The following is a 27660-nucleotide window of genomic DNA, read 5'->3' on the forward strand; positions in this document are numbered from 1 at the left end:
TTTATCGAATTTTTTTTGATTAATTTGACATTGAAAACATCATTCTGAAAAATGCAAGTAATGTTAATTAATAATCTAATAAAAGATATTCGTTAACAAGTAAAAATCTCGATCAAGATTTCCATTTTGCCAGCATCCAGTTGGTCACTAACTTAGCCATCTAAGTCTACCCACTTTGAACCAAATGTCCCCACTAAATAACATCCAAATTTTATATATCCGCAAATAAAAACAACCAACGAACCATAATCGAGTGGGCTCATCATCGTTAAAGCTCATTGCCAAAATTGCCTTTTTTCCAGCCCCGATTTGGAACTCAATGAAACTGGTGGCACTTAACTAAATTTCATCGACCACCGATGCGCAAGGGGTCGTTCAGGGTCCCAATAAGAGAGGGGAGGAGAAACATGTTTAATTTGACCGTTTAGATTTCATTTCAATATTAAAACGAGGCTACCCGTTAAGCTAACCACCTCAATGTGGCCCCGCAAAGGGGTATTGTTTTAGTGGTTCTGGGACAAATTTCAAGGTTTATGGGCGCTAATTTCCTGATGATGGGGGTCCTTATCACGACACCATCGCAAATGGCCACGACGGCAGCCGGCTGCGAGGATTCACCGATTTGAAAGGGGAACACTTTTTTTAAGAGGGGCCATTTCGGCCATTCCATCGAGGAAGAGCTACTTTACAAAACGATTATGAGCTGGCGATCGTTAAAAAGGCTCAGGCTAGTGGCGAGCCAGCTTCTGCTGATGAGTTGTTACTGGAACCGTTTTTAAGGGGTTGATGAGGGAGAGGGTCCCCTTCGCCAACCAGATTAAAGTGGCAATTTGTGGCTAATTGTTGTGTGAATGGCCGCGAGACGCGCTAAAAGCCTTGTGGGGTCTTGTAAGGGGACCGGCAAAAGTAGCAGCAGCAGAAACGATCATAATTGCACGATCTTTAGTGTCATGAACGGGGGACCAAGGGGCAGGTAAATAGGAACTTCTCTTAAAAGCCGTGGAGCCCTGTACGGGTTGATATCTGTACGGTGAAGTCAGCGTACACGCGCTTTGGAGCAGGAAGACAATATGGTTGAATTAAGGTCAAGGGCGGCAGGAAGTTCTGGGGGATGTAGTGGAGATTGCACTTGACACTTGAATATTGTTGGGCGTATGTGATTCACAACTGTTCAAGCCAAACACTTAAAATCGAAACAAATCCAAAATGTTATGCTTAATTAACTCATAAATTTAATAAGAATTTAGAAATGCAACAAATAAAATTTATATATAAAAATTAAAATAACAAGTCATGGTCTAAACATTTGAATGAAAAAAGTGTTTTAAAGTGCATTTTACACCTGCCCAGCTGTTTTGCAACCATAATTTTTCAAAATATCCAAGTATTGAAGAGTTTTTGATTTGCCGAAACAAAAACTTTTTGCGTTGCTGTACATTGGAATTCCACAAAAAAATTAAATATTTTTGATCGATCCCAGGCATGCTAAATATGATTTTAAACGCAGGAAAATGCATTTCTAATTGTTTCCAGTTGGTTAGATTTCTATTTCCTTTCAAATTTTGAAGTTTTTTGAAAAAGATTTTTTTTGCCCTCTGATTTTTTAAACCGATTTTGAAGGAGGGGAGGGTGACATTAACTTTGAAAAATATTTGCAACGGCCTAACTTTTAAAGGAATCCAGAAAAAATGGTACACGGAAAAATAAACTAGACTGAAATAAAAAAAAAAGTACCAAATTCCTAAACTCTAGGAATTTTGCCTCCTTTTCTTATTAGGTAATCCCAAAAACCCGATTACTAAATAAGGAAAAGAGGCAAAATTTCAGGAATTTAGGAATTTGGTACTTTTTTTTATTTCAGTGTAGAACATTTTTTTATAATTTTGTTTTTGTTTACAAAAATTCATTTTCCCACAATTTGTATTATTTGATTTTAAATATTATTTTATTTGTTTTAGAGCACCAAAACCCGCAACTTTTGAGCCATAGAGAAATATGGTCAAAAATTTTGCCGTCGAGTTACGCATTTTTTCAAAAAATAAGGATTTCTGGAAAAATCAAAATCTCATATATTAAATTTTTTGACATAATTTTTCGTGTAAATTTGAATTTGCAATCGAACAGTACTTTACAGAATTTTTAATAAAGTGCCTCGTTTTCAAAATAAAGCCACCGAATGTTTGATTATAGCAGTTCTCTCAGATTTCGGTCATTCGATAATTTTTGTATTTTTTAATCCGACTCAAACTTTTTTGGTGCCTTCGGTATGCCCAAAGAAGCCATTTTGCATCATTAGTTTTTCCATATAATTTTCCATACAAATTTGGCAGCTGTCCATACAAAAATGATGTATAAAAATTCAAAAATCTGTATCTTTTGAAGGAATTTTTTGATCGATTTCGCGTCTCGAAAAAAAAATGATGTTTTCTAAGTCTCACCCAAACAACCCAGCATTTTCTAATGTCAATATCTCAGCAACTATTGATCCGATTTTCAATGTTATAATATGAAAAATTTGTGAAATTTTCCGATCTTTTCGAAAAAAAATATTTTTTAAAGTTTTTAAGCCTAGACTAACATTTTAAAAGAACGTAATATTGAATGTTTGGCCCTTTTGAAATGTTAGTCTTGATTTAAAAAAAATTAAAGAAAAAATTCGAGACACCAAATCGATCAAAAAACTCCTTCAAAAGATACAGATTTTTGAATTTTCATACATCATTTAAGTATGGACAGCTGCCAAATTTGTTTGGAAAATTATATGGACAAACCAAGGATCCTGATTGCTCAAAATCAACCACTCCATCCGCGAGCACAAATAGCAGGCGACGCGATACTGCCCTGATTTATTCCTACTGTTTGTCACTTTCACACCATTCGCTCCCGAACACTCTCTCTTCTACTCTCCTTCTCTCTCTGATCGGCTCAGTCTCCGAACGGTTCTGACAGGCCGATCGTGTCCGATCACTCTGAACTGAAAACATTTTTTCTCTGATGCGCTGCGTTATATTCATTCATTTGGGTTGCCTAAAATCAATGTTATCAATTAAATTGTGCATTTATTTTGATTACATAACATTATAGACACCAATCAAAGAAACTTCCAACAAGTTAAAATCAAATTGATGGCAAACTGAGGGCGTGAAGACAAAAAGACTGCCGCGCTGGCATTTTGTGAGAATGGCTCTCCGCCAGGGGGTAGCGAAGAAGCCGCCATCTTGGAAGTTCAGATAACAAACACTCAGAATCAGTATTATTCATATTACTTTGGTAACACGAAGTGTGTTATCCTGGTTGAACTCAAAAGTCCTATGCAAATGTGTAAAAGCAAACTGGAAAATGTGTTATGCCGATTCTAAGTGTACGGGCGCACTGTTTTGTCGACCAAAAGAAAAAAAGCAAAAAAAGGTAAACAGAAAAATCACTTTTTTCGATATGAATTTTCAGCCAATATTGGGATGGAATCTACAAGAATATGATAGAATTTGCCATCAGCAACACAATTCACGTGTTTTTTTCAGGAATTTATCGTTTAAATTGCGGAAAATTTGAAAATCAAAAACCCAAACAATGATTTGTTATGGGCTACCATTTGACAGCTAATGCTTTTGTTGTGGGCTCTCATTTGACAACCGTGCTAATGTCGACTGTTGTCAGTTTGCTTTGGTCGGAATAGGGTTGCCATCCCCCCGCTCTCCGCTAAGCATGGTAGTGTGTGAGTGTCGTCGAGCGACGGAGTAGGCAGCAATTTTCACGATGTATTTGTTCGCTGAGTGAACAGTTCGGGCCAATCGCTGGCTGCTTGCGAGTATCATTCGCTCATGAATGCTAGCGGGTTAGAATAGGCGACGAATGGATAGGCGATGAGTGAGTGGTTTCTGTTCATTGAACCGAAAATCAGGACCCTTGGGACAAACTAATGATGCAAAATGGCTTCTTTGGGCATACCGAAGGCACCAAAAGAGTTTCATTCGGATTAAAAAATACAAAAATTTAAATTGAAGAAAAAAGACCGTTTTCGTAGAGAATTGCTCTAAAGTGAAATATTATCAGTTCTTCGATTTTGAAAAGTAGTGATCATGAGTAACCATTTCTGAAAAAAAAACCTGAAAAGTAATATTGAATGTTTAGCCCTTTATAAATGTAAGTATTTCTTCAAACAGTTTAAAAATATTGGTTTCGAAAAGATCGGAAAATTTCCTGAATGTTCCATTTTTTTACATTGGCAATCGGAAATACCGATTGAGATGAGATACCGACATTAGAAAATGGAGGGTTGTTTGGGTTAGACTTTTAAAAAACAATTTTCCTTTTTCTTTTTTCGACAATTTACCGCCACTGCAGCCACTGTATTTCAGCAACCAGAGGTCCAATCTTCAATATATCTTAGACAATTATAGACCAAATTTTCTGAGCTTTAAAAAAATATTTTCAGATATTGTCATATTCATTATTTTTTTAAATCGAAAAACTGCAAATATTTCACTGAAATAAAACTTTCGGTGGCTAAATCTTGGCTCTTCATCAAAAAATCTATAAAGTACTTTTCGATTGCAAATTTAAATTTACATAAAAAAATGAAATAAAAAAATATGTATAAAATTTCTGCTTTTTTCCAAAATTCTCTGTTTTTCAAAAAATCATAACTTGGCGACAACATTTTTGACCATGCTTTTCTATGGCTCAATAGTTGCGGGCTTTAGCCCCCTAAAACATGTAAATAATCTCGAAAATAAAAAAAAAATATCATCTTGCGAAATAAAATATTTGTGAAAAAAAATTTAATTTTAAGATCGGAAAGATTTTTTTCTCTGTACCTATAAAATACAAATAAAATACATTTCAGATTTAAGTAGAGAATCGTCAAATCCCTACAAGTTTTAAAAGGTAGTGTAAACATGCAAACCGGATGTTATTCTGAATTAATACATTCAATAGTTAGCATTCAACTAGCTTCCAAGCCGGTGGGAACTCGTGTCAAATGTCACCAACCATGTTCGTCACTATAGTTAGAGTAACTACACATGTTTTAAGTCTACCAGGGCGGTATGGCAGAGCTGGCAGCGGCTTCCATTGTCCAGATTAGCCCATTCAAGCACACAAGGTGCCACGTTACACGAACGCTGATTTGAATGAATTGTGTACAGTTTTGTTGCCCTTTTGGTGTCAAGCCTGTCGTCGTGGCCGGGGTTGTTGGGGGGTTGCCCAAGTCACACTCGCCGTAGCGCACCCTTTCCAGCAGCAGTCACAATGGCCACCACAATGCGAAAAACGGAAACCTAACCTCGCGGAGCGGTATTCAAATCTGTGCCGGCAACACTGTGACTGCCTCCCGTTCGTGTGGTGACCTGCAAAAGGGGTTTGCCAGGACCCGACAAGCTAGCCATTATGAATGTCCAACCCTGCAAAACTCAATCCTCGCGCTGCAAAAGGCTGAACATAGGGGATGGTTGGCATTAGTTGTTGTTATTAAAATTATGTAAAAATCCAAGATTTTTTTTGAACCCACAGAATGTTATAGTTAATCTTCTGAAAAAAATGTGAGAGTATAGTGTTTCAAATATGTTTTGAAATTACGCGAAAATACAATCCGCGTGCTTCCCCTAGTTCTCCAAAACGTCATTTCAGCCCAGTGCCAGCAAACGGTATGGAACAGGGGACACACTTTAGGAGACGGCCAACGCGCCGCTTACGTAATGCCGACAAGTTGCCGCCACTGCACCATAATAGGATACCCTTCCCGCGAGCACCCAGATCGTGACCAATTAATTACGCTTGAGGTAACATAATAATTAATCGAATTTTGTGCCTGTTTGCGCATTTGGAGGCAGAGCGCACAATTGATCGGGTGATGCATGGCCGCACTCAGAATGAAAAACTGGCAACAGTGGCGTAACGAGACATGAGTTACTGGCGGCACTGCGAATTGCTTGGATTATTAGAGGTTTAGTAATTGTAAATGAAATATTATGAGCAATAAACTAAGCATAGTTTTGATGTGACTAAAGAGTTTTTTTCATATTCTTTTAAAGTGTCAAATATTAAAGGACATAAAAATAAATGCATAACAATAACATCTGCTAGACAGATGCAGATACTCGATTTTTCTCATGAGTAAAATAAAATTATGTATCAATGGTTGACAAGTTCTTGATCAACCACCCAAAACCAGCCGTAAAACAGAGACATTAAACATAAACAAAGTGATTAATTCTTATCTCGACCCATTCCCAAGGTATCACCTTTCCCGGCTTTCAATTCATGCTTTTCTCAAGGTGCCCATGACCCATCAGGAAGTAATTAAAGCTCGAAATTGATACGATTTCTCAATCTATTTATGCTTTCCAGCCCCGGAATGCCACCCAGCTGCCCGAAAGCCCTCCCCGGAGGCCGCCGTCGGCATCTGCTCAGTCAGTCGTTCCCGAATTTGCCGCCGCCCAAAAAAACTGAAAGAAAGACAAAATTAGCTTTATCTCACGGGTTTGACAACAAATTGCTTGATTTTAACACCCCTCCATCACGTCGTACGGGGCTCCTCGGAGCAGACAAAAGGCTTTAAAACAAAAGATAAAATAATAACCACATGACGAGCGGGCGAACACGGCCAGCCAGCCCCGATCTACGACGATGTCACCGCGGTGATGTCGGATCATCAATGCTCATCTCACTTCCAGCTTGGTGATCGTTTTCCGGCACAGTGGGAGAAAATGATTATGAGTTTAGGTTTAAAATTAGTTCGAAAGGTATTATTAAACAAAGAACAATTAGACCATTTCAAATAATTTCTTTTTCAAAACATGTCCTTCGCCTCTGATAAATGACAAATTATGTTTGATCCACATTGAAAAGATCAAAACTTAATTTAAATGTGATTTTATGATGATGTGCAAATTTTGATTCAAAATACAAAAAAAAATATGGTTCGCCAAAAAATTAATATTTTTTTAGGTTCTGGTACTCTGCCCACCATTGAAAAAACGGCTAATATCCACTTTTGGCAAAAACGAGATATTAACACCAGGTGGTAGAGGATGTTCCAACGCATCTTCTGGTACTTGAATTTTACTGAAATAGTGCTTAGACTTGGCTGCCGATGCGAAAAACCAAACGGCTAATATGCCACTCTTATGGGAAATTGCCTTGACGGAGATTTTGTCACAAACACTAAAACGCGTTTTTCTCGGAATACTTGATTTGGCATAATAGCCGAATATTCAATTATGGGTAGACTGTTATCGTGTTTAGTGTTGTTTAAGTATAACTCAGCAGTGAATAATTTAAAATATCTAATTTCATTTTAAATTAATGGAAAATCCGCGGGTCTGGTGGTTTAGTGGCTAGCGTGGTAGCCTCTCACCCCAGTATAGCCTGGGTTTAATCTCAGACGGACCCGGTGGCATTTTTCGAGACGAGATTTTGCTGACCACGCCTTCTATCGGATGGGGAAGTAAAACGTCGGTCCATTTGCGTAAAATAGGTTTTGGATGACTCACCACACATAACCTTCAGACGCCTAGAAATGAGCAGAAACTTGCAACAGAGACCTAAAAAAGACCCGGGGGCCCTTAAAGTGGATTCTATTTTTTGTGCAATAAATTAGAAATTTGGGCATAACAGTCACATATGATTTTCGCATCAACTGACCGATTTGGTGTTTTCGGAAAAAGTGGTAGGTACTGCTTCGGTCTTCTCAAAATAGTTGCATTTAAAATTTATTGCGAAAAATATGCATTTGGGAAAGCATTTTGAAGCTTTCGAATTAAAAATATTAAATAGAACCTTATTTTTCTTATGGAATTTTCACTCAGACTCTGTATCTCAGCACTTAATGTGTGTGTGTGTGCAACCAACCAAACGGGACCACGCGGCCACTTCTTACAAATTGAGTTGTTTCCATGTATTTTTAGATCTACATTCTATACATGCAAATAACTCGCATAGGCATTTGGAAGGTGTTAGCTCTGCCGAACTTCGGTGACCCATTTCTACGCTGGCTAGCCGAGCGCGAGGTACTTCAGCTTTTATCGACAAGCCCCGCCCTGAAGAACGTTTTGCACCAATCGGGTTCAAACGTTATTTAGAACTTCCGAACCCTTGTCAAATGGACAAGGACCCAGCGCGTATATAGTTGATAGTAATAGTATTCCTAACTCCAGTCATCGCTCACCAAGCCGTGATGGCGTAGTGGTTAGCATGTTTGCTTACCAATCCAAAGGACGGGGGATCGAACCCCGACTCGGGCAACTTTGATTTATCGTTCATGTTTAGAGTATCAAGATTAATATTTCCTTTACTTTCTCGTTGGGAGCAGATGGGAATCGAACCCAGGACCATTCGCTTACAAAGCGAACACCGTAACCAGTCAGCCACGGCCGCTCCGCTACTCTGTATCTCAGCACTTAATGGTCCAATATTTAATATCTTTTTATGTATAGGGAATTTTCCGCCATTAAATATGTTCAGAGACGGTCAAGTTTGGCCAAGACTTCAACTGGCAGAAAAAGTCACGTTATCAACAAAATAAAACCTATTGTAAAATTGTACACAATATCAAAATAATGAAATGTACTTTTCGACTGCAAATTTGATTTTACATCTAAAAAATATTTAAAATTATTTTTTTCAACTTTTTGTCCTAATTTTTCATAATTTTTTTCGAAAATTGACAACACTGAATAATGAATTCTGACCACCTTATACCAAAGCTCGAAAGATGGAAGTTTTGTTAACTTAAACATTTAAAAACATGAGATTTTTTTAATAGTTATCTTGCGCAATCAGTTTTTTGTTTGTGTAAAAAATAGAATTGCAAAAAAATGTTTTTAGTGTATTTTTTTTCAAGAAATTCTAAGCAATAATCACAATTTTGCCGAAGACTTCAAATCGGAATAGTTTAATAGTGCAACTTTGCTCTAAGAGGTATTTTTAGTACCTGATCACGAATTTGAGGTACATTTCGTCAGCTGTGTGCTATCTTGTGACATAGACCATTTTGGTCGAAAATGAGTTAATGATGACGTTTTGCTATACTTACCAAACGCTACAAGATGCTTTAACCCGATTTTGGAAACTCGCTTCCGTTTCCCGGATATCGCAATACACACTTGTGACATAGACCAATTTATCATCAAAATGATCATGCACACTTGTGACACGTCATACATGTTGTTGGAAAATGTGGAAAATTTGTCTTGTTATGTTGATACACACTTTCTAAAAGCAATGCAATCTTTTGTTTTTGAAAATATACTGATTAAGTCGGTTAAACTATTGATTTGAGCTTATTTTAGTTTGTATGGGAATTCTGTGCACACTTGTGACACGTAGTACAATTTTACTTTCGAAACACACTTGTGACACGTGCTTTTCAGATTTTTGATTACATAATTTACTGTATCTTTTAACTGGTGTAACCAAATCAGTTGAAACTTGGAGCGTTTGTTAAGCGATAGTATACGAACCGATTGCTTCAAAAAGTTTGGCTTTACCATTCATAGTTTTGAAAATATTTATCATCAAACTTTAAAAATCGATTTTCTCGAATAGTACTAAATGGCCATTGTCACAAGATAGCACACAGCTGACGATTTATCAATATTTCGTAACGGTGGGGTGGTACGACCCCTTTCATATTTCTGGATTTTTAGTAGTGATTTGAAATCGTGAAGAGATAGAATTTTGGTGTCAATGAAACTTCGAAAAATTGGTCGAAATCGTTACTCTAAAAAAAAAAATTTTCGTCAAATTTAGATTAATCGTGAAGAATACGTGCAATCCCAAGTGCAATCAAATCATAATCATTTTTTTGCCTTTCTTACTAAAGAAAGGTATAGGTTTTACTTTAAGGCTGGACGTCATTTCCATTTTCGTAAATATGTCGATTCAGCATGAATTTTGATCGGAAAAAATGTCAAAAAATCACACTGCATCGATTTTCGACGCTTCGTCGCCAAGTCGACAAGTTATCAAGTTGAGCTTCGAATACTGGTGCGAGAATGCTGGCGCATTTATTTTGTGGCTCGACTTATACTCGTTTTGTAGTAGCTTGTCTAAAGCTTTTCATCGTTTATATCGTTTTCAAAGTTTTCAATGCTGGCGACGCCAATGGCTTTCTACCTAAGGTTCTCGCGATTGAGTGTGTAGTGGTGCGGTTGTAAAAATAGCTATCTCTGACTCTGTCACTTTCGTAGAAGCTGAATGGCTAACTTCCCTGCACCGTGCGGCACACGCGGTTCACTTGTACCTCGGTTTTGCTTGGCTTGGTGCGCTGGAACGATGAACCAAAATACCAACACACATAAGGGCTCGTACCGAAGCAAGAAAACCAAAACCGCGGTGTGCGTTGTCACTGGCGCATGGGAAGCTTGCTATGATCACGTTTGTCATAAACGCTTGTTTGATTACAAACGTATACAAACATATTTTACGATTGAAAATATTCTTTTGGTGAAAATTGTGTTTTTTATTTCTTTTGGAAATCATATCATTTATAATACATTGCTTTCATCATAAGACTTTCTTTTGTGCTGACGTTATAAATAAACAAAGTCGATGTTATGAATTGAAAAAAGTTCTACCATTGTTATATTCTTTAGAAAGAAAGGCTCTATCTTACCCCAGGTGGGATTAAACCGGTTTTTTTGCGATTGTCTTTGTAGAACCAAGGTACATTCTAACAAGTAACCAAAGTACTGCAAAGTTACAAAGAACAATTTTTTTTTATAATTTTTAGTATTAAATGAAAAATGACCTCATTGGGTTGTTGCTGATTCGAAAAGTACATTAAATTTCCCATAAAATGACATGTAATCAGAGCGGGCGTTTATCTCTTTACAGTTTCGAGCTACAAATCACTGAAAACGAGTCTTTGTAGATCCAGAAAAAGTTAAAGGGGCAATACCGCCCACCTTCACGAGATATCGAAGATGGGTAGGGGCAACTCATATTTTTTGTGGAGATTTAGGTTTTTCAGATGTTTATAGGTTAATCCATTAGCAAAATTGCTTGAAAATTTTAGGCAATGTACCAATCCAGTACATTTCATATTTTGCTAAGCATCTCGTAATCTGAATAGTGACGTGCCCAGCACCTAAGTGACACTCTGCTCATAAGAATGAGTTTGATTTGAATCATAAATCCTTTTCAACAAGAATCACGGTAATTAAAAATATTCAGAAGAGAACATCGAATTTCGTCCAATAGAAAAAAAAACTTCAAAAACATATAACAAGAATAATATTAGTCTATCCTTATGTTTGATTTTCATTCAAAAATAAACTTTCAGATACGATGCCAACAAAATAATCTTGCTGTTTTTTGTTGGATTTTTAAGAATTTGTGTACATTTTCACCATCATCCAATAAAGTATTCTAACCTTGGAATTTGGTTATTTTTTATGTTTACAATGGTTTTACAATTTAAACATTTTTGCCACTCACCAACACCCTTTCCAACTGTCAAGGCTTGTCACCATCCAGGAGTGCCAAAGCAGATCATGCTATTGGAGAAATTCTCTTCCGAGTGTTGTTTGTGGCATGTTTGTACTCGACAACAACGACGACGTGTGACGGACCGAAACTTGAAAGTTTACGAGGACCACCTTTCATCGGGGCCATAAACTTGGTACGAACATCTTGCCAGACAGCCATCCAGCAAAGAAATAGACACAGCCAGAAACCATAAAAACAAAAGAACATCAACGCCATCATCGACGACGAACCCGCTCTTTCGATTTGTCCTAGTCCGTAGCTTGCTTCTCTCCCGGTCGGTGAAGTTCGAAAGACAATAGAAGAATTAATCATCATCTCCAACAACATGTCGATGGTCCTCCGGAACACGACCGGAGGGGGCGATTCCGAAGGTCCCACGAAACGGTGTTCGAGTGTGGCACATTCCATTCCGTCGCTCTACAGCAAAGCGTCACCAGGACTGAAACAACTCAATCGAACAAATCTTATCGAGCATCGGATTAATAATCAACGCGTTGACAAATTCCACCCCAAAATTCCGAAACCTTTCGACCACACCACAGCCCGAATTAACTTGTACACATTCCGCTGCTGGAACAATTCCGCTTCACGGCGCGTCCCTAATTAAATTAATGACCCCATCTCATCTTATCTGGTCGATTCCATCGGGCACCATTTTTCACGCCCCGTTAGTGGGTAAGTGTTTCACACCTTTTCTGGTTTAGGTTGGGCTTACTGAATGAGCGACGCGTCATTCAACCTTTAAGCATGAGTGATTTTACTAATTGATGGACATTTGTTTTGGGGGAAGTTTTGCAGACTGGATGTTCAATGCTTTTGTTTGCTTTCCTAAAACTTTGTTTTTCATTCAGATCAGTAGAAAAGTTTTTAGAGATAAATATTACTTATACATTTTTTGTAATACTAAAATGTATTTAACTTTCATACATTTGTTACCGTATTTATTGATGCCATGCATTTACTTTTTTATTAAATGTTGTAATCCATAGCTTCAATCTTGTTTTCTATTTTCTAATTGGTTTCTAACAATGAATGAATCCCTTCTCAAAAATGAACCTAATCGGACTGTAGTCCCGCCCAAGTTAGCAATACTTCGTCTGTACATAACTTAAATCTCCCGCCATAACTTGAAACCGTCATTGCTGAAATCGGCACCAGAACAACCGCAAATGCCAACCTCCGCACCGTCGGCATCGTCGGCATGAAGCGTGACAATTCGCCTGTCTAAATCTGATCGAAACTAGCTGTTCATTTGCTTGCGTATCGATATCGTGTCGTGCGAGGCTGTCCTACAACGTTTACCCAAGTTCCAATCTTACCCCCTACTTCCCGCTATCTATTTGAAGTTGGTTGGCTCGTGCCGTCGGGTGGTTAGTGACAGTAATTAAATTACATACGTTTTAACTACCCCTGCCCCCATTTTCACCTCATGCCATGGAACAGGATCAATGTTTGTCGGGTTTACACCCGATGACACGCGGAATTAATTATACTGGCGATGTTTTCACCAAATTGGTGAAAAACTTCCCGAGCACAAATCTAGCCGCGGGTCAAATAAATCTCACCGATCAACGCGCGGCGGACCCTTGCAATGAGATCCTTTCAACGCGTTTAGTCCGAGGAAAAGATGCGGTCCCACGTGCCGCCGGTCGTTGATGAATCCACTTGAAGTAACTTCCAACCTGGTGTCATTTTTAGGTGCAAACTTATACATTAAGGTTATTTTCAAAATCAATAATAAAACTGAAAACATTCAACTGGAAACTGTAAAATGATCTTAGAATTTGGTACTTGGTACTTGCTACTTGGTACTCTTGGTACTCTTGGTACTCTTGGTACTCTTGATACTCTTGGTACTGTTGATACTCTCGGTACTCTTGGTACTCTTGGTACTCTTGATACTCTTGGTACTGTTGATACTCTCGGTACTCTTGGTACTCTTGGTACTCTTGGTACTCTTGGTACTCTTGATACTCTTGGTACTCTTGGTATTCTTGGTACTTTTGATACTCTTGATACTCTTGGTACTTTTGGTACTCTTGCTACTCTTGGCACTCTTGATACTTTTGGTCCTCTTGATACTCTCGGTACTCTTGGTACTCTTGGTACTCTTGATACTTTTGGTACTCTTGGTACTCTTGGTACTCTTGACACTCTTGATTCTCTTGGTACTCTTGATACTCTCGGTACTCTTGGTACTCTTGATACTCTTGGTACTCTTGGTACTCTTGGTACTTTTGATACTCTCGGTACTCTTGGTACTTTTGATACTCTCGGTACTCTTGGTACTCTTGGTACTCTTGATACTCTTGGTACTCTTGGTACTTTTGATACTCTCGGTACTCTTGGTACTTTTGGTACTCTTGATACTCTTGGTACTCTTGGTACTCTTGGTACTCTTGACACTCTTGATTCTCTTGGTACTCTTGATACTCTTGGTACTCTTGGTACTCTTGATACTCTCGGTACTCTTGGTACTCTTGGTACTCTTGGTACCGTAAAACGGGATGACTTTGATAACCGGGGTGACTTTGATGGGTTCGCTATTTTTCCACAAAATGAAGAGTACAATTAAAATACTTCCGGAATGGTTTAGAATCATACTGACTGTGGTAGAGAAGTGTTCAAAAAGTTAGATAACTATAGTTAAGAAAATGTTAATGAAAGTCATTTTTTTAAACTTTTCAAAGTGTCATGATTTCCTCAATGAACATGATTTTGAATCGGAAAATGGAATGTATTTTCGGATTCCTTGGACAATTTTCCACTAGGAGAAGGTTAAATAAGTTTGTCAATAATAAATAATATTTGTTTTTCAAACCCAATTAAGAAAAACCTCCAAATTTATAAGCAATTTCAGTTAAACAAATTTCATGTAAAATGTGAAAATTTGTGGTTCAAGCTTCAAATTCAGTATAAAATGCAATATAAATCGATAATTTTATAAATAAAACTAGTTTTAACAAATTTCAGGCAAAATTCTGACTTTTTAACAATTTTTCCTATAATTTATATGTATTTTATTAAAAAGCTTACCAACTTAGTTAACTAAATATAAACAATGTTTTTTTTTTCTTAAACACTATATCAGTTACTTTAGTGATGGTACATTTAACGTACAAATAAAGCTTGAACATCTTAAATATTACTTAAACAAGAAAAACTAAGACTATCAAAGTCACCCCGGAATTTAAACTAAGAATTTTTAACGTAACTATTTTTCTAAACACTATTGAAAACATGTTTTAAAAATAATAATCTTGAAAAAAACCTTACCAGTTGGAAAATATTTCAAAAACAAATTAAAATCCTATCAAAGGCTTACGGTACTTGGTACATTGAACTTGGAACTCTTGGTACTTTTGTTACTGAGTACATTGCAATTCTGAACTGAATTTTAAAATTATAATTTTTGAATTTGAATCTATGTGTTTAAAAAAATAATGATTCTGACATTCAAGATGGCAGGTTTCAGTTTAGTTTGCCTAAAAAAGCAAAGCTTTTCTCTCACATGAAAGGTAATTTTCAAAATAATTCATCGCATCTCAATTGCACTGTAATCGAGTCGCAGATTTCGAAGGTGCTCCACGCCATGGCCACAGATAAATCTCGGACAAATTTAAACTGACAACCACGCAGCCCACAATCCGGTCAGGATCAACTTCGGGGACGACCATTAGGGCAGTTCTCGAAAAGGGGCGCGCGATGGTGAAAAGTATTTTAAATGTTTCGACAAAATATTGCCGCCTGATGGATTCCATTGAGGGACCACGGCCATTTGCCAAGGGTTGGGCCAAAGAGTGGACAATTTTGTTCCATTGAGTTACTCCGTCCTGCTCGGGTGATCCCATAAATCCCGCGCGGATGCGATTCCGCGTGCGAACCTGAGAACTTCGAGGCGATCAACGCTAAAGGCCACTGCTGCCTGCCGGCACCGTCGGGACCCTGAAGCGTTGAAAATTGAAAATTATGCGCTACAAGCGACAGTGGGAGGAGAATTTCACCCACCCAGTGAGCTTTTTTTTTGCTGCTCTGTGAGGAAGTGCAGCAGGGATGCCATTTTTCCGGTTGAACTGGATTCAGCTTCAGCTTTTGAAAACAAAAATGTAAAATATATAATTACCATAAATGAAAACAGTATTCCAAGAGAAATTAATTTGAAACATATAAGAATTAAGTCGGAGCCAGAAACGGGAAATTCGGGCCTTTGCAAAGACCCGGAGTCGGAGTCACCAAATTCTGAGAATTCCTAGGCAATGTGGGAAAATCTTCGGAAGCCGGAGTTCGAGATGCAGTCAGAGTCGGTCATCTTCAACAATTTTGTATGGAAGTTGTTGTTGGAGTCGAAGTCGGAGTCAGTGGAGTCATGTATTTAGGAGAACAATACCCTTTTATTTTCACATTACATCAATTTGGCCACACTGCTCTTTTTCTGTGTAAGCTTTCTCATGTTCACACGAGCACTACAACCTCGTGAACAACATTCATTCAATCCGCTCGGTCGTACTTGTGCTTTCATTCACCAGAAAAGGATATCGAACGTGGTGTATAATCGAGGTCAAAATTAGCACCAACCAAATGCGCCCAAAACCAAAACCGAAATCAGATCGCCCCAGACTGGCTGTCCCCGACTGCTGCTGGCCCAGGGATCAACCACGACTGCACTCTCTGAGAGATTCCATCGCACGAGGGCAGCGGAAATGTTCCTACAAAACACACACAAACATGCGCGAAATATTACTGAAAATCGTGAATAAATCACCGTGATTTATTGAAACTTTATTGGAGAGTTGTTTCAGTTTCAACTGTCCCCGACGCCGACGCCCAGTTTGGCACGAATTTGGCCACACGAGACGGCCCCCAGACTAGAACGCTGACAGACGACAATGATAAATCTCCACAACGGTGAAATTGGATCAATTTAGAGAGCGTAACCTGGATGACTCAAAGCATGACTAAGCGACTAAGCAGTATGCCTCAATCGCGTTTCTAATTGACTTGGCTTGAGTACCCGAGTACGGCCCAACAGGTGTTAAAACGTTGTCGTACCGCGTTTGAAAAATGGCTGACAGACAGCGCAGCTAGTAGGACTGACATTACACAACTTTGGTGCTCACTGAACAGCACCCGATAAATAATTAAAATGATAATTTAAGCTGCATTTGCATATGATAGTTTACTACATATTTGCAAACGCCTCCGAGAAGCCGGACTTTTGCAGGCGATTATTTGCATAAAATGCCACTTTTATACGGGTATAAAGTGCAACCCGTGCATTTGAAAGGCAATTAGTACTCAGGGGTGATGGTTGATCTTACATGGCTTAATTCAAACGTCGATATCTGACAGTACGGATTCCGGCACAGTTTAATAGATGATGCTATCGCAAATTACATTAGGAAATCAGCAAGGAACGTAAACGAACATTACATGTACATGATTTATTATTTATTTTAATCAGAGAAGCAAAGTATAGTAGCTTTTTCAGTGACTACGACACTAACTACGGCTTTTCAAAATGTAGCGACTCCGACTTCAACACTCAAAAGCAACCGACTCTATCAAATCCGACTCCGACTCCAACAGCAACTCCCATACAAAGTTGTTAGAAATCAGCCCCTGACTGTGATTCAGACTTCTATGAATTTAAAGACTCCACTTCCGGTTCAAGTCCTCAAAAAGAACCCGAGGATTTAGATTTCTCCAAATTTAGATAGATATTTAGAGAACTATTATAACCAAAACCGGTCAAAAATATTGAAATTAGACTTGTATAACTGGAAAATGTATGTCCTTATCAATTTTGTTTTGATTTGGGGAATGAAAATCATTTTATATTGCAAACTACATTTTTTACACTCTTCTTTATGTTTCAAGCAACAGAAAATGCACATAATAAGGACAAATTGTTTAGAAGGCAGATTTATTATATCAAGAGGTTTTATTTTTAGTAAATTTTGATACAAAATTCCGTCAGTAAAGGTAGAGTGACCAATGCATGTGTCTTTTTTATCCTTTTTCTGAACCTTTTTAGAATTTTGTTAAAATTTGATATAAAAAGCAAACATTTTGTTAAAAATCCATCTTACTTAAACAATTTCACATGTTTGAATGTGATGGAAAATCATAAATATCTTCAAAGTTTACACCAAGCTTTTTTGGAAATGTGTTATAAATGTGTAAAAATAACGTTTTTTGTCGATTTTCGCAAAAACCACAAACTTGAGCAAAAATAAGTTGAAGTCCGAAAAAACTAGCTAATTATTTTAAAAAGGTCCTATGAAAATTACAATTGCTGATTTGAAGGTCTCGGGACCAAAGAGCACATATCTGATAATATATTTCCCTGATTCCTTGTTGTTTTTTACTAAACATATCCAAAAATTGCAAATACCTATTAACAGGATTCGGAGATATGATTTTTTTAACATAAAAACTGGGCTTTTCGACGCGCCGCGCGCAAAAACGGAAAATGACAAAAACGAGAAAAAAGGTTGTTTTTCACTAAAACTGCGATAATTTCAAAATGTAAGCGATGACTTGTACTTTTCGTAATTGAAATACGCATCTTTTTTGGACCACCCTATTTGGATAGGAGCACCCTAATCGCCAAACAAAAAAATACGGGTCTTATTATTTTGAGCCAATTCGGAGCACTTTTGATTTTAATACACAATGTCGATTAGAAATTTTCATGTTTGTTCTATTTGAATAAAACTGATATAATATGGTTAAAAGATTATTTATTTGTAGTATTAGACCAGGCCTGCTCAAAGTTTTTGGAGGCCGGGCCAAATTTGAAGCTCAAATGAACTTGGGGGCCAAATTTCGAATAGATTATTTAAAAAATGAAAATACAATTAAAATACATCTATCAGCCGAAGTTTTTTTGAATTTCGGTTATTTTGTGAACATTTTTGTTAATTAAAAATAATAGAAAAAACACACCAAATTGCACTTTTCTATCAGTATTTGTTGATTTTATTGTTTTAGGTATTTGAAAAACTGTTTTAAGCTGAATGTACTTGTGTTTTCAATAACATGTTAGAGTTTTTTTTATATTTCGAGAAGGTGTGACATGTTATCTGAACAATTTATGTAAAGGCGTAATTTTATCTTGTTTATCTTAATTGTGACTAATGAAAAATCTTTGAGAGCCAGAATTGCAATATTTCAATGAAAAAATACAATAAAATGTTATAACCATTCGTAAAGTTAAACTGCAATCATTATTTTCAAAAAATGTAAGATTCGACTAAATACGACATTTTAGCAAACGCACATTTATTCATCGAAAATTCACTAACCATGCTCAAAATTATTCTAAACGCAGAGTAATGCATTTTTATTTGATTTCATTTACATTTCCATTAATATTTTGATGTTTTTGAAAAACATATTTTTGCCTTTGATTTTTCAAGCCATGAGGGGGAGGGGAGGGTTGTTCGACAAAACCTTTGTAAAATATTTGCAACAGCCTTAGAATGTGTTTACCTAAATCAGATGGTAGTTAATCAAACTCGTTGTCATGAGTTCGAATCCCGAGGAAGGCTTCTAAGTGAAAAGTAAGTATGTGGAACAATTCATAAAAGGGTTGTTATGACATCGAGTTAAGGCCTGCGCAGTATTTTTAGTTAATTTTTGGAGGTCGGTGTAATATTTCAAAATGTAGTATTAACAAACAAAAATCTCAAACACCAACTGCCTCTCAAGGCCACCCAGTGGCGTACTAAGGGGGGGGCGGCGGGGGCGGCCCGCCCCGGGTGTCACCCATCTTGGGGTGACACCCGAGCTGATGGGGTGACACCTGACTCGGACGAAGAAAAAAATATAATTGACCTAAAATATGTTCATAAAAAAATCATCAAGTATCTAACTAATATAAACAAAACATACAAGTTAAATTTTCTGAAACAATCATTTTAGATGGGGGTGACACCCAAAAGTAATACTCATTTTTTAGAATATGTTTACATAGTATACTTATAATGATGAAGTTAAATATTCACAGTTAGTAAAAGTGCATGTTTATATGAAAACTAAAAACTTCAAAAATTTAATTTTCAGGGGTGACACCCGATCATCAAATAAATAAATTTTGATAAAAATACTTATATGTAAGGGGTGTCACCCCTATATTATTAATGTACAAGCTTATAAAAAGAGTTAAATGGAAAATGTTTTCTCATAAAAATGTTCTTGTGACAAACCACTCTTGAGTTTGATTTTTTTTAAATTTTCTCGGAATGTGGGTTTATTTTTGTTTCCTTCGGCAATGTATCAATTGAAAGCAAAAATAATAAAAAAAACACTTTGAATTGAAAAATTAATATAACAACTGTTTGCTATCAAAACTGGAAGCTAATAAAAGGGTGCAGAAAACCCGGAGCCGAAACACGCAAGAGAAAATTGCCCTTGAACTTAAAAAAAATAATCGGTTGAAGATTTTTTTGTGAGTTTGATTGTTAACAATACTTTAATTATTTTATATCGTTTTGCTTACATACATTGTTACTCTACGAAATGAGACAAGCCATTTTTCGACGTATGAAGTTACATCTGAAAGTGTAGTAATGAAATCGGTGTTTCACCGAACGGACTGATTTTTGTTGGTTACATTTTACCGATCTTTCGTGCACGATTAAGAAGAGCCATGTTCCTTTTCGCTTTTTTATTCGAACATGTACTTTTATTCATGTATTCAACTATTTTATATAAAAATCACCGTATATCTTTTAGAAAGGTCAAAGTATAACCTAACAGTAGATACAGTTTCAACCGCAGATCCGTTTGAAAATGTGTTTAACATTTTGAACAATATTTGATTATATTTATTATTCTTTAGTATTAACATTTTGCACAACCTTTGATATGATTTTTAGATTTAATTAAATGTTTTAAATTTTAATATGTAACAAGATTTACGTCCGTCTCAATCCCTACTCTTTTCAATTTGAATGAATATTGAAACATACATTTAAACAACAAAATCTAAAAAATAAATTTAATCAAAAATTACATCAGAGGAATTTATGTTTTGCAAAACAATGCATATTATGATGTTTTTCGAAATTCAGTGTTTAATTGTAGAAAAAGATCCAAATATTTTTTTTTTCTAAATCTGAACGATCTGACTGGAAGAAAACACACGCTTTTTCAATAAATAAATATTCCAGCTAAATTTTTACTAGGCAATAATGAGAGATACAAAACAATCTTAACGTTACCATTGTTTTCTTTTTTATTAAATTGACAGAGGATATTTAAAATTGAAAATTCCTAAAAAAAAAGTATTTAATTAGATTCTTGACTATTTTTTGTACCAAATTTTATCATTTCATAATTATTAATAAAAGATAAAAAAGTAAGGAATAAACATACAAATTATATGAAATATAATTGTATCATCTTTTTTTTTTTTGTTATTCGGGTAGTAGAATTTAACATGAAAAATCAGAATTCGTTTCCTATTATTAGGATTATGTTTTTTTTTGTTTATAATGATTAAAATTTGTAACTCCTACTTGTTAGATAGTATTGATTTCAGATAGATACACGTGATTCGAGATATTATTTGCAAAATATAGATTTAAAAATATCGCCATTTGTCAGGTTAATTTAAATTTGTTTATTGTTTATTATTTTTGTTTCAATGTAATTGTTTTATAGAACTTTCCTTCGACCGAGCACTAACGGCCATGTTTTAAATTTTATTTTAAAAATTGTCAGGCAGATCCGAAGGGGTCCACAGAATTATGATTTTGATATTAATAAAAATTACTTTTTGAATATAGTTAGAATCTCGGTTTCAACAAAGGAAATATTTTTTTTCCATTATCTTCCCTTCACTTATATTTTTTAGTTTTTAACGTTTAATAAATCTTTTTGGAAAATGTGCAAAAAGCAAAGCAATCCACTTTAACGACCCCCGGGTCTATTGTGGGCTCTGTTGCAAGTTTTTACTCATTTCTAGGCGTCCGAAGGTTATGTGTGGTGAGTCACTCAAAACCTCTTTTACGCTAATGGACCGACGTTTTACTTCCCCATCCGATAGAAGGCGTGATCAGGCAAATCTCGTCTCGAAAAATGCCACCGGGTCCGTCTGGGATTGAACCCAGGCCATACTGGGGTGATAGGCTATCACGCTAACCACTGCGCCACCGGACCCGGCGTGCATGTTTATTCAATATTTTCCGTGCGTGTTTATTCAATATTTTCCGAATACTCATAAATATATTAGGTATTAAAATGTAATTGTAGTTTCTCATTTTTTTTTATTAAATTTCATATTTTTTTATTTTTTTGTTTATAAAAGCACTTATTCATCATTTTCCTAAACAACTTCATAAGAAGAATCCTAAATGGGACGGATTCCACAGTAATCTTAGGATCAGCCCGCGAGACCGGCCTGCAAGTCTTTATATAATTTTAGCAACTGTCCATACAAAAATTGTAAGTACAGTAAGACTCGGCAAGCGTGCCTAACAACCTTTTCAAACCCTATTATAATTGAAATAAACAAAAAAAGCTTTCATGCCAAAAACGTTGGATATTTGAACAAATATCCTAAATTATGATCAATTAAAAATATAAATTATAATATATATAAAAGCCTTCTATCGGATGGGGAAGTAAAACGTCGGTCCATTTGCGTAAAAGAGGTTTTGAGTGACTGACCACACATAACCTTCGGACGCCTAGAAATGAGTAGAAACTTGCAACAGAGACCACAAAAGACCCGGGGGTCGTTAAAGTGGATTGCTTTGCTTTGCTAAAAATATAAATTAACGATACTACTTGTCACAAAAATCATTTTGATATTTTCACATGCAATTTAGTTGAAAAACAGCACCGTAAATAAAAAAAGGTAGAGTAATCGGCAATTCAATTAAAATACAGAATGCGCAATCTTTGCTCGTGTTGTTGCCGTGCTTCTAGATTATATGAAAATCCTTGTATTCGATTTTTTTTTGTTTTAGATTATAGTAAATCTAAGATAATCAAAAACACATGATTTTATGAAAGAGATAGTCAAAAAATGTCATGGCGGTATGATACAAAGTGCGATTTAAAAAATATATTAGGATGTTCTCATTGCATTTCAAAAGCACTTTTATGTTTTTATTTTCAAAATAATTATATAGTAAACTTAACTATTGTAAAGTTTATAGAAAATTACTAAAAGGCATTATTTTAAAGTAAAAGGCAATAAAGGACCAATTCATTTTTTTAAAGTAGTCCCAAGTATGTACATTTTTGTTGATTTGAAAAGATATAAAAATCTCTTACTTAGGATTTTGGAAATTTTAAAATTCAAAATAACAAAGGTATTTTCATGTTTTTTTCAAATACCTTTCATTTTTCAATAGAAGTTTTTTCTCAATGTTTTTTGTCAGCAATGTTATATCTCAACTATTATTTGTCTATTTATTTCAAATTTTGCAAATGTTTCCATAAATGGGCACTCTCTCTTGAAAAATGAAAATAATACTTATTTTTCGGAAATATTTCTGATGTATGATTTCCCATCAATCAATCAAAAAATCAGGATAAAAAATGCAGTTAACACTGAAAAAATCCTTTAGTAATTTTTTCTCTAATTTTCCATGAAGATCAGAAATGAGTTTATTCATATTTTAATTTTGAAAAATATGCTTAAGGGAAACTAATTTTCTAAACTTCCCTCATCAATACTTATGATTTGTCTGGTCCTCGGAAAGATTCTATTATGTTTCAGCAAAATTAAACAAAATATGAATGAAACTAATTAACACTTTTCAAGGAAAATTCAAGGCAAAATGTCTCAAGTATTTGGATTCAGTGTTAACCACTTTTTTGATTCTGATGTTTTGATTGATGGGTAAACATGCATCAACAATGTTTGCACAATAAAAAATACATTTCAATTCTCATTTAAAGACATCACCGAGTTCTTAATCTTTCCGGAATTAATTTTTAATTTATAAAATAATTAAAAATAAACTTTTAAACATGTATTTCAAAAAATTAAACCATTTCAAGATTTTTCGAACAAGCTGTTTTTCAAATGAACAAATATATTTAAAGCAAAAAAATAAAAATTAAATTATTGGTTGAAATAAAATTAATTGATAGTTGAAAAATCTACCCTTTCTGTGTTTTTTCCGTTTTTATTGTTTTGATAACTTAATAGAAAATTATTGAGCATTTTTATTTGATTAACAAATTTTACAATTTGAAGTTTTATGTTAACACTGGAACACCCAACGCCAAACACCCAATGTCAAACTTACACGGACGCCCAACGGCAACTTCTACTCGCTGGTTCTTGTGCATAATGCAATCAATTTGGACGATTCTTTTTTTCTTTTTTGATTTGTAAGAATGTCTAAATGATCCTAGAAATTTGAAGTAGGGGAAATTCTCGTATGTTTGCTATTTATCACTCGATTTCTGTTGAAAACGCTTTTAATAAGCTGTAATTTTTTTTTTTTTTTTTTTAAGTAAAACCGTAATTGAATGTCAAAGTGCTGACATGGCAACATTAGAGGCACGCTGGATTTAGATGCTGTTCCCCTACTCGATTCAATTTGCGCAATTTGAGCGTTTAAAAAAATCGCCCAAAATTCCGCAGGGCAAAAAAAACTTGGAATGACGTTTTTGATCGCAAAGAATACAGATTTGATCAAACTAATTGTTGATCAATCGCTGGAATGTTAAAAAAAAAACTAATGAAATGTCAGTTTATCTTGTGTCAAAAATGTCAATTCAAGAAACCCAAAGTCCAAAAATGTTTTTCTGATCTGCAGTTCTTAGAAAAAAAAAAACTTAAAAGTGTCTTTTCTAAAAAAAAACAACGGGAAGTTTACGTTTCAAAATATTCTACCCTTAACCGCTTAAAATATTTTGCTTAGCTTTAATTTATTCTAATTCTTTTTAAGTTTAAACTAGCTTCCAAAGATTTTGGAAGATATGGAATAGATGTTTTTTTAATTACGGCTATAAATTATGTATATTAAATCAAATCAGTTTGCTTTACTAAATTTGTTGCCTTTGGAAAAAGATTTATAAAGCTTGAACAAATGTCTTATAATTATTAAGAAAATATTTATCTTAACAAAATTTCTAGAGAATACTAATACCGCGCATTTTTTTTTCAAAATAAATATTTGAATTTAAATCAGCATTCAAAATTTACGAATTATTCAATCTCGTATTGATTGTTGAGCGTATATGAATTTTTAATCTTTCTAAATTTTAAGAAAAATGATTTTGATTTTGATGTAAACACTATCAAATGATAAAAATAATGTATTGTGTATTTGATGACACAACATATATTCTGAATATTTTTCATTTAAAAAAAACTGTTATTTATAAGGAAAATCGCCGAGCTGAATGATAATGAGCAGTTCTCTAGGATTTCGGTCATTCGATTTTTTTTTGTATTTTTTAATCCGACTGAAATTTTTTTGGTGCCTTCGATATGCCCAAAGAAGTCATTTTGCATCATTAGTTTGTCCATATAATGTTCCATACAAATTTGGCAGCTGTCCATACAAAAATGATGTATGAAAATTCAAAAATCTGTATCTTTCGAAGGAATTTTTTGATCGATTTGATGTCTTCGGCAAAGTTGTAGGTATGAATACGGACTACACTGGAAAAAAATAATACACGGTAAAAAAAATTTGGTGATTTTTTTATTTGACTTTTTATCACTAAAACTTGATTTGCAAAAAAACACTATTTTTAATTTTTTTTATTTTTTGATATGTTTTAGAGGACATAAAATGCCAACTTTTCAGAAATTTCCAGGTTGTGCAAAAAATCATTGACCGAGTTATGAATTTTTTAATCAATACTTATTTTTTCAAAAAATCGTAATTTTGGTCACAAAAATTTTTCAACTTCATTTTTCGATGTAAAATTAAATTTGCAATCAAAAAGTACTTTAGTGAAATTTTGATAAAGTGCACCGTTTTTAAGTTATAGCCATTTTTATGTAACTTTTTTCAAAATAGTCGCAGTTTTTCATTTTTTAAATTAGTGCACATGTTTGCCCACCTTTGAAAAAAATATTTTTTAAAAGCTGAGAAAATTCTCTATATTTTGCTTCATCGGACTTTGTTGATACGACCTTTAGTTGCTGAGATATTGCAATGCAAAGGTTTAAAAACAGGAAAATTGATGTTTTCTAAGTCTCACCCAAACAGCCCACCATTTTTCAATGTCGATATCTCAGCAACTAATGGTCCGATTTTCAATGTCAAAATATGAAACATTTGTGAAATTTTCCGATCTTTTCGAAAACAATATTTTCAAAATATTCAAATCAAGACTTACATTTCAAAAAGGTCAAACATTGAATATTACGCCCATTTAAGATGTTAGTCTTGATTTGAAAATTTTGAAAATATTGTTTTAGAAAAGATCGGAAAATTTCACAAATGTTTCATATATTAACATTGAAAATCGGACCATTAGTTGCTGAGATATCGACATTGAAAAATGGTGGGCTGTTTGGGTGAGACTTAGAAAACATCAATTTTCTTGTTTTTAAACCTTTCCATTGCAATATCTCAGCAACTAAAGGTCGTATCAACAAAGTCCGATGAAGCAAAATATAGAGGATTTTCTCAGCTTTTCAAAAATATTTTTTTCAAAAGTGGGCAAACATGTGCACTAATTTTAAAATATGAAAAACTGCGACTATTTTGAAAAAAGTTACATAAAAATGGCTATAACTTGAAAGCGGTGCACTTTATCAAAATTTCACTAAAGTACTTTTTGATTGCAAATTCAATTTTACATCGAAAAATGAAGTTGAAAATTTTTTGCGACCAAAATTTCGATTTTTTGAAAAAATCAGTATTGATTAAAAAATTCATTACTCGGTCAATGATTTTTTGCACAACCTGGAAATTTCTGAAAAGTTGGCATTTGATGTCCTCTAAAACATATCAAAAAATAAAAAAAATTAAAAATAGTGTTTTTTTGCAAATCAAGTTTTAGTGTTAAAAAGTTCAATAAAAAAATCACCAAATTTTTTTTACCTTGTATTATTTTTTTCCAGTGTAGTCCGTATCCATACCTACAACTTTGCCGAAGACACCAAATCGATCAAAAAATTCCTTCAAAAGATATAGATTGTTGAATTTTCAAACATCATTTATGTATGGACAGCTGCCAAATTTGTATGGAAAATTATATGGACAAACTAATGATGCAAAATGGCTTCTTTGGGCATACCGAAGGCACCAAAAAAGTTTCAGTCGGATTAAAAAATACAAATATTAAAATTGAAGAAAAAAGACCGATTTCGTAGAGAATTGCTCTAGTTTCTTTTTTGAGCTAGTTCTTCGATATAATTATTTCGATAATTATAATACGTGTATTTGCATATGGAAAAAAAAATCAAATTATAAACACTTTTTGAAAAAGTCTTTGCTTTAATATAAAAAGTTTAATTTTCATTATTAAAAATATTTGTATTTTTTTTATATTGCAAGATTTTTGCTCATTGCAGAGTATTATTTAGAATTCCAGTTTGTAAGAAGAATACCATGTGACATAAGTTTGGTGGGATTAAACCTAGAAAGGGGGGTGTGAGAAGGGGGGGGGGGAGGGGTGACACCGGGTAGCCCGCCCCGGGTGACACCCGACCTTAGTACGCCTCTGAGGCCACCCCACACAAAACTTTTACCAGGCACATCTGCCAACTTGTGCAGCTGCCAAATCATTATCACGTTCTTCCCCCCGAGGCCTAATCGTGTGTCCCCGGACATAGCAGCCTCTTCCAGCACCTGTATCTTAGGAGTGCTCGTGGTTCCCACCCCGGACGGGTTAAGCATAAGTGGCTCGCGGGATTTCACGTAAGGGTTCGTGCATAAACCACGTGGCCTTTTTTTGGAGAATTTTTGACCCCCCCCCCCCTCCCCCCTCATGGTTTTTCGTGGTTTCACGCCAACCCCCCCCCCCCCCTATATGGCCACGTGGCTTTTTCCTCCCAGGTGAAAAATCTTTTAAAAAAATAAGTATAGATTTCAAAAATGTTTATCCACAAATGATAAACCGTCAGTAGTGGTGACTTTTGGTCAAAAAACGATATTACTGTTGTTATTTCAACACAATAAAAACTTTTCAGGAATGCTCCTGAATGATTTACCAACATTTTCCCACAATATGGCT

General features: G+C 35.1%; 1 protein-coding gene across 1 annotated transcript; it reads right to left on the reverse strand.

Moving 5' to 3' along the window:
• Positions 1 to 13291: 13291 nt before the first annotated feature.
• Positions 13292 to 27323, reverse strand: LOC120413093 (trigger factor-like). Its single transcript, XM_052706947.1, has 2 exons — positions 27176 to 27323; positions 13292 to 14001 (listed from the first exon to the last, which is right to left on the reverse strand). Exons 1-2 carry the CDS (start codon positions 27321 to 27323, stop codon positions 13292 to 13294), a joined length of 858 nt encoding a protein of 285 aa, XP_052562907.1.
• Positions 27324 to 27660: the final 337 nt, after the last annotated feature.

Source organism: Culex pipiens, chromosome 2 (assembly GCF_016801865.2).
Source record: "Culex pipiens pallens isolate TS chromosome 2, TS_CPP_V2, whole genome shotgun sequence".
Lineage (NCBI taxonomy): Eukaryota > Metazoa > Arthropoda > Insecta > Diptera > Culicidae > Culex > Culex pipiens.

Excerpts from the sequence above, each read along its gene's own strand:
- LOC120413093 (XM_052706947.1), bottom strand. The coding sequence starts at position 27,323 with ATGCTTAACCCGTCCGGGGTGGGAACCACGAGCACTCCTAAGATACAG. Across the intron at positions 14,002-27,175 it reads CAAGTTGGCAGATGTGCCTG|TCATCCCGTTTTACGGTACC; the intron begins GTAAAAGTTTTG and ends CGGTTATCAAAG.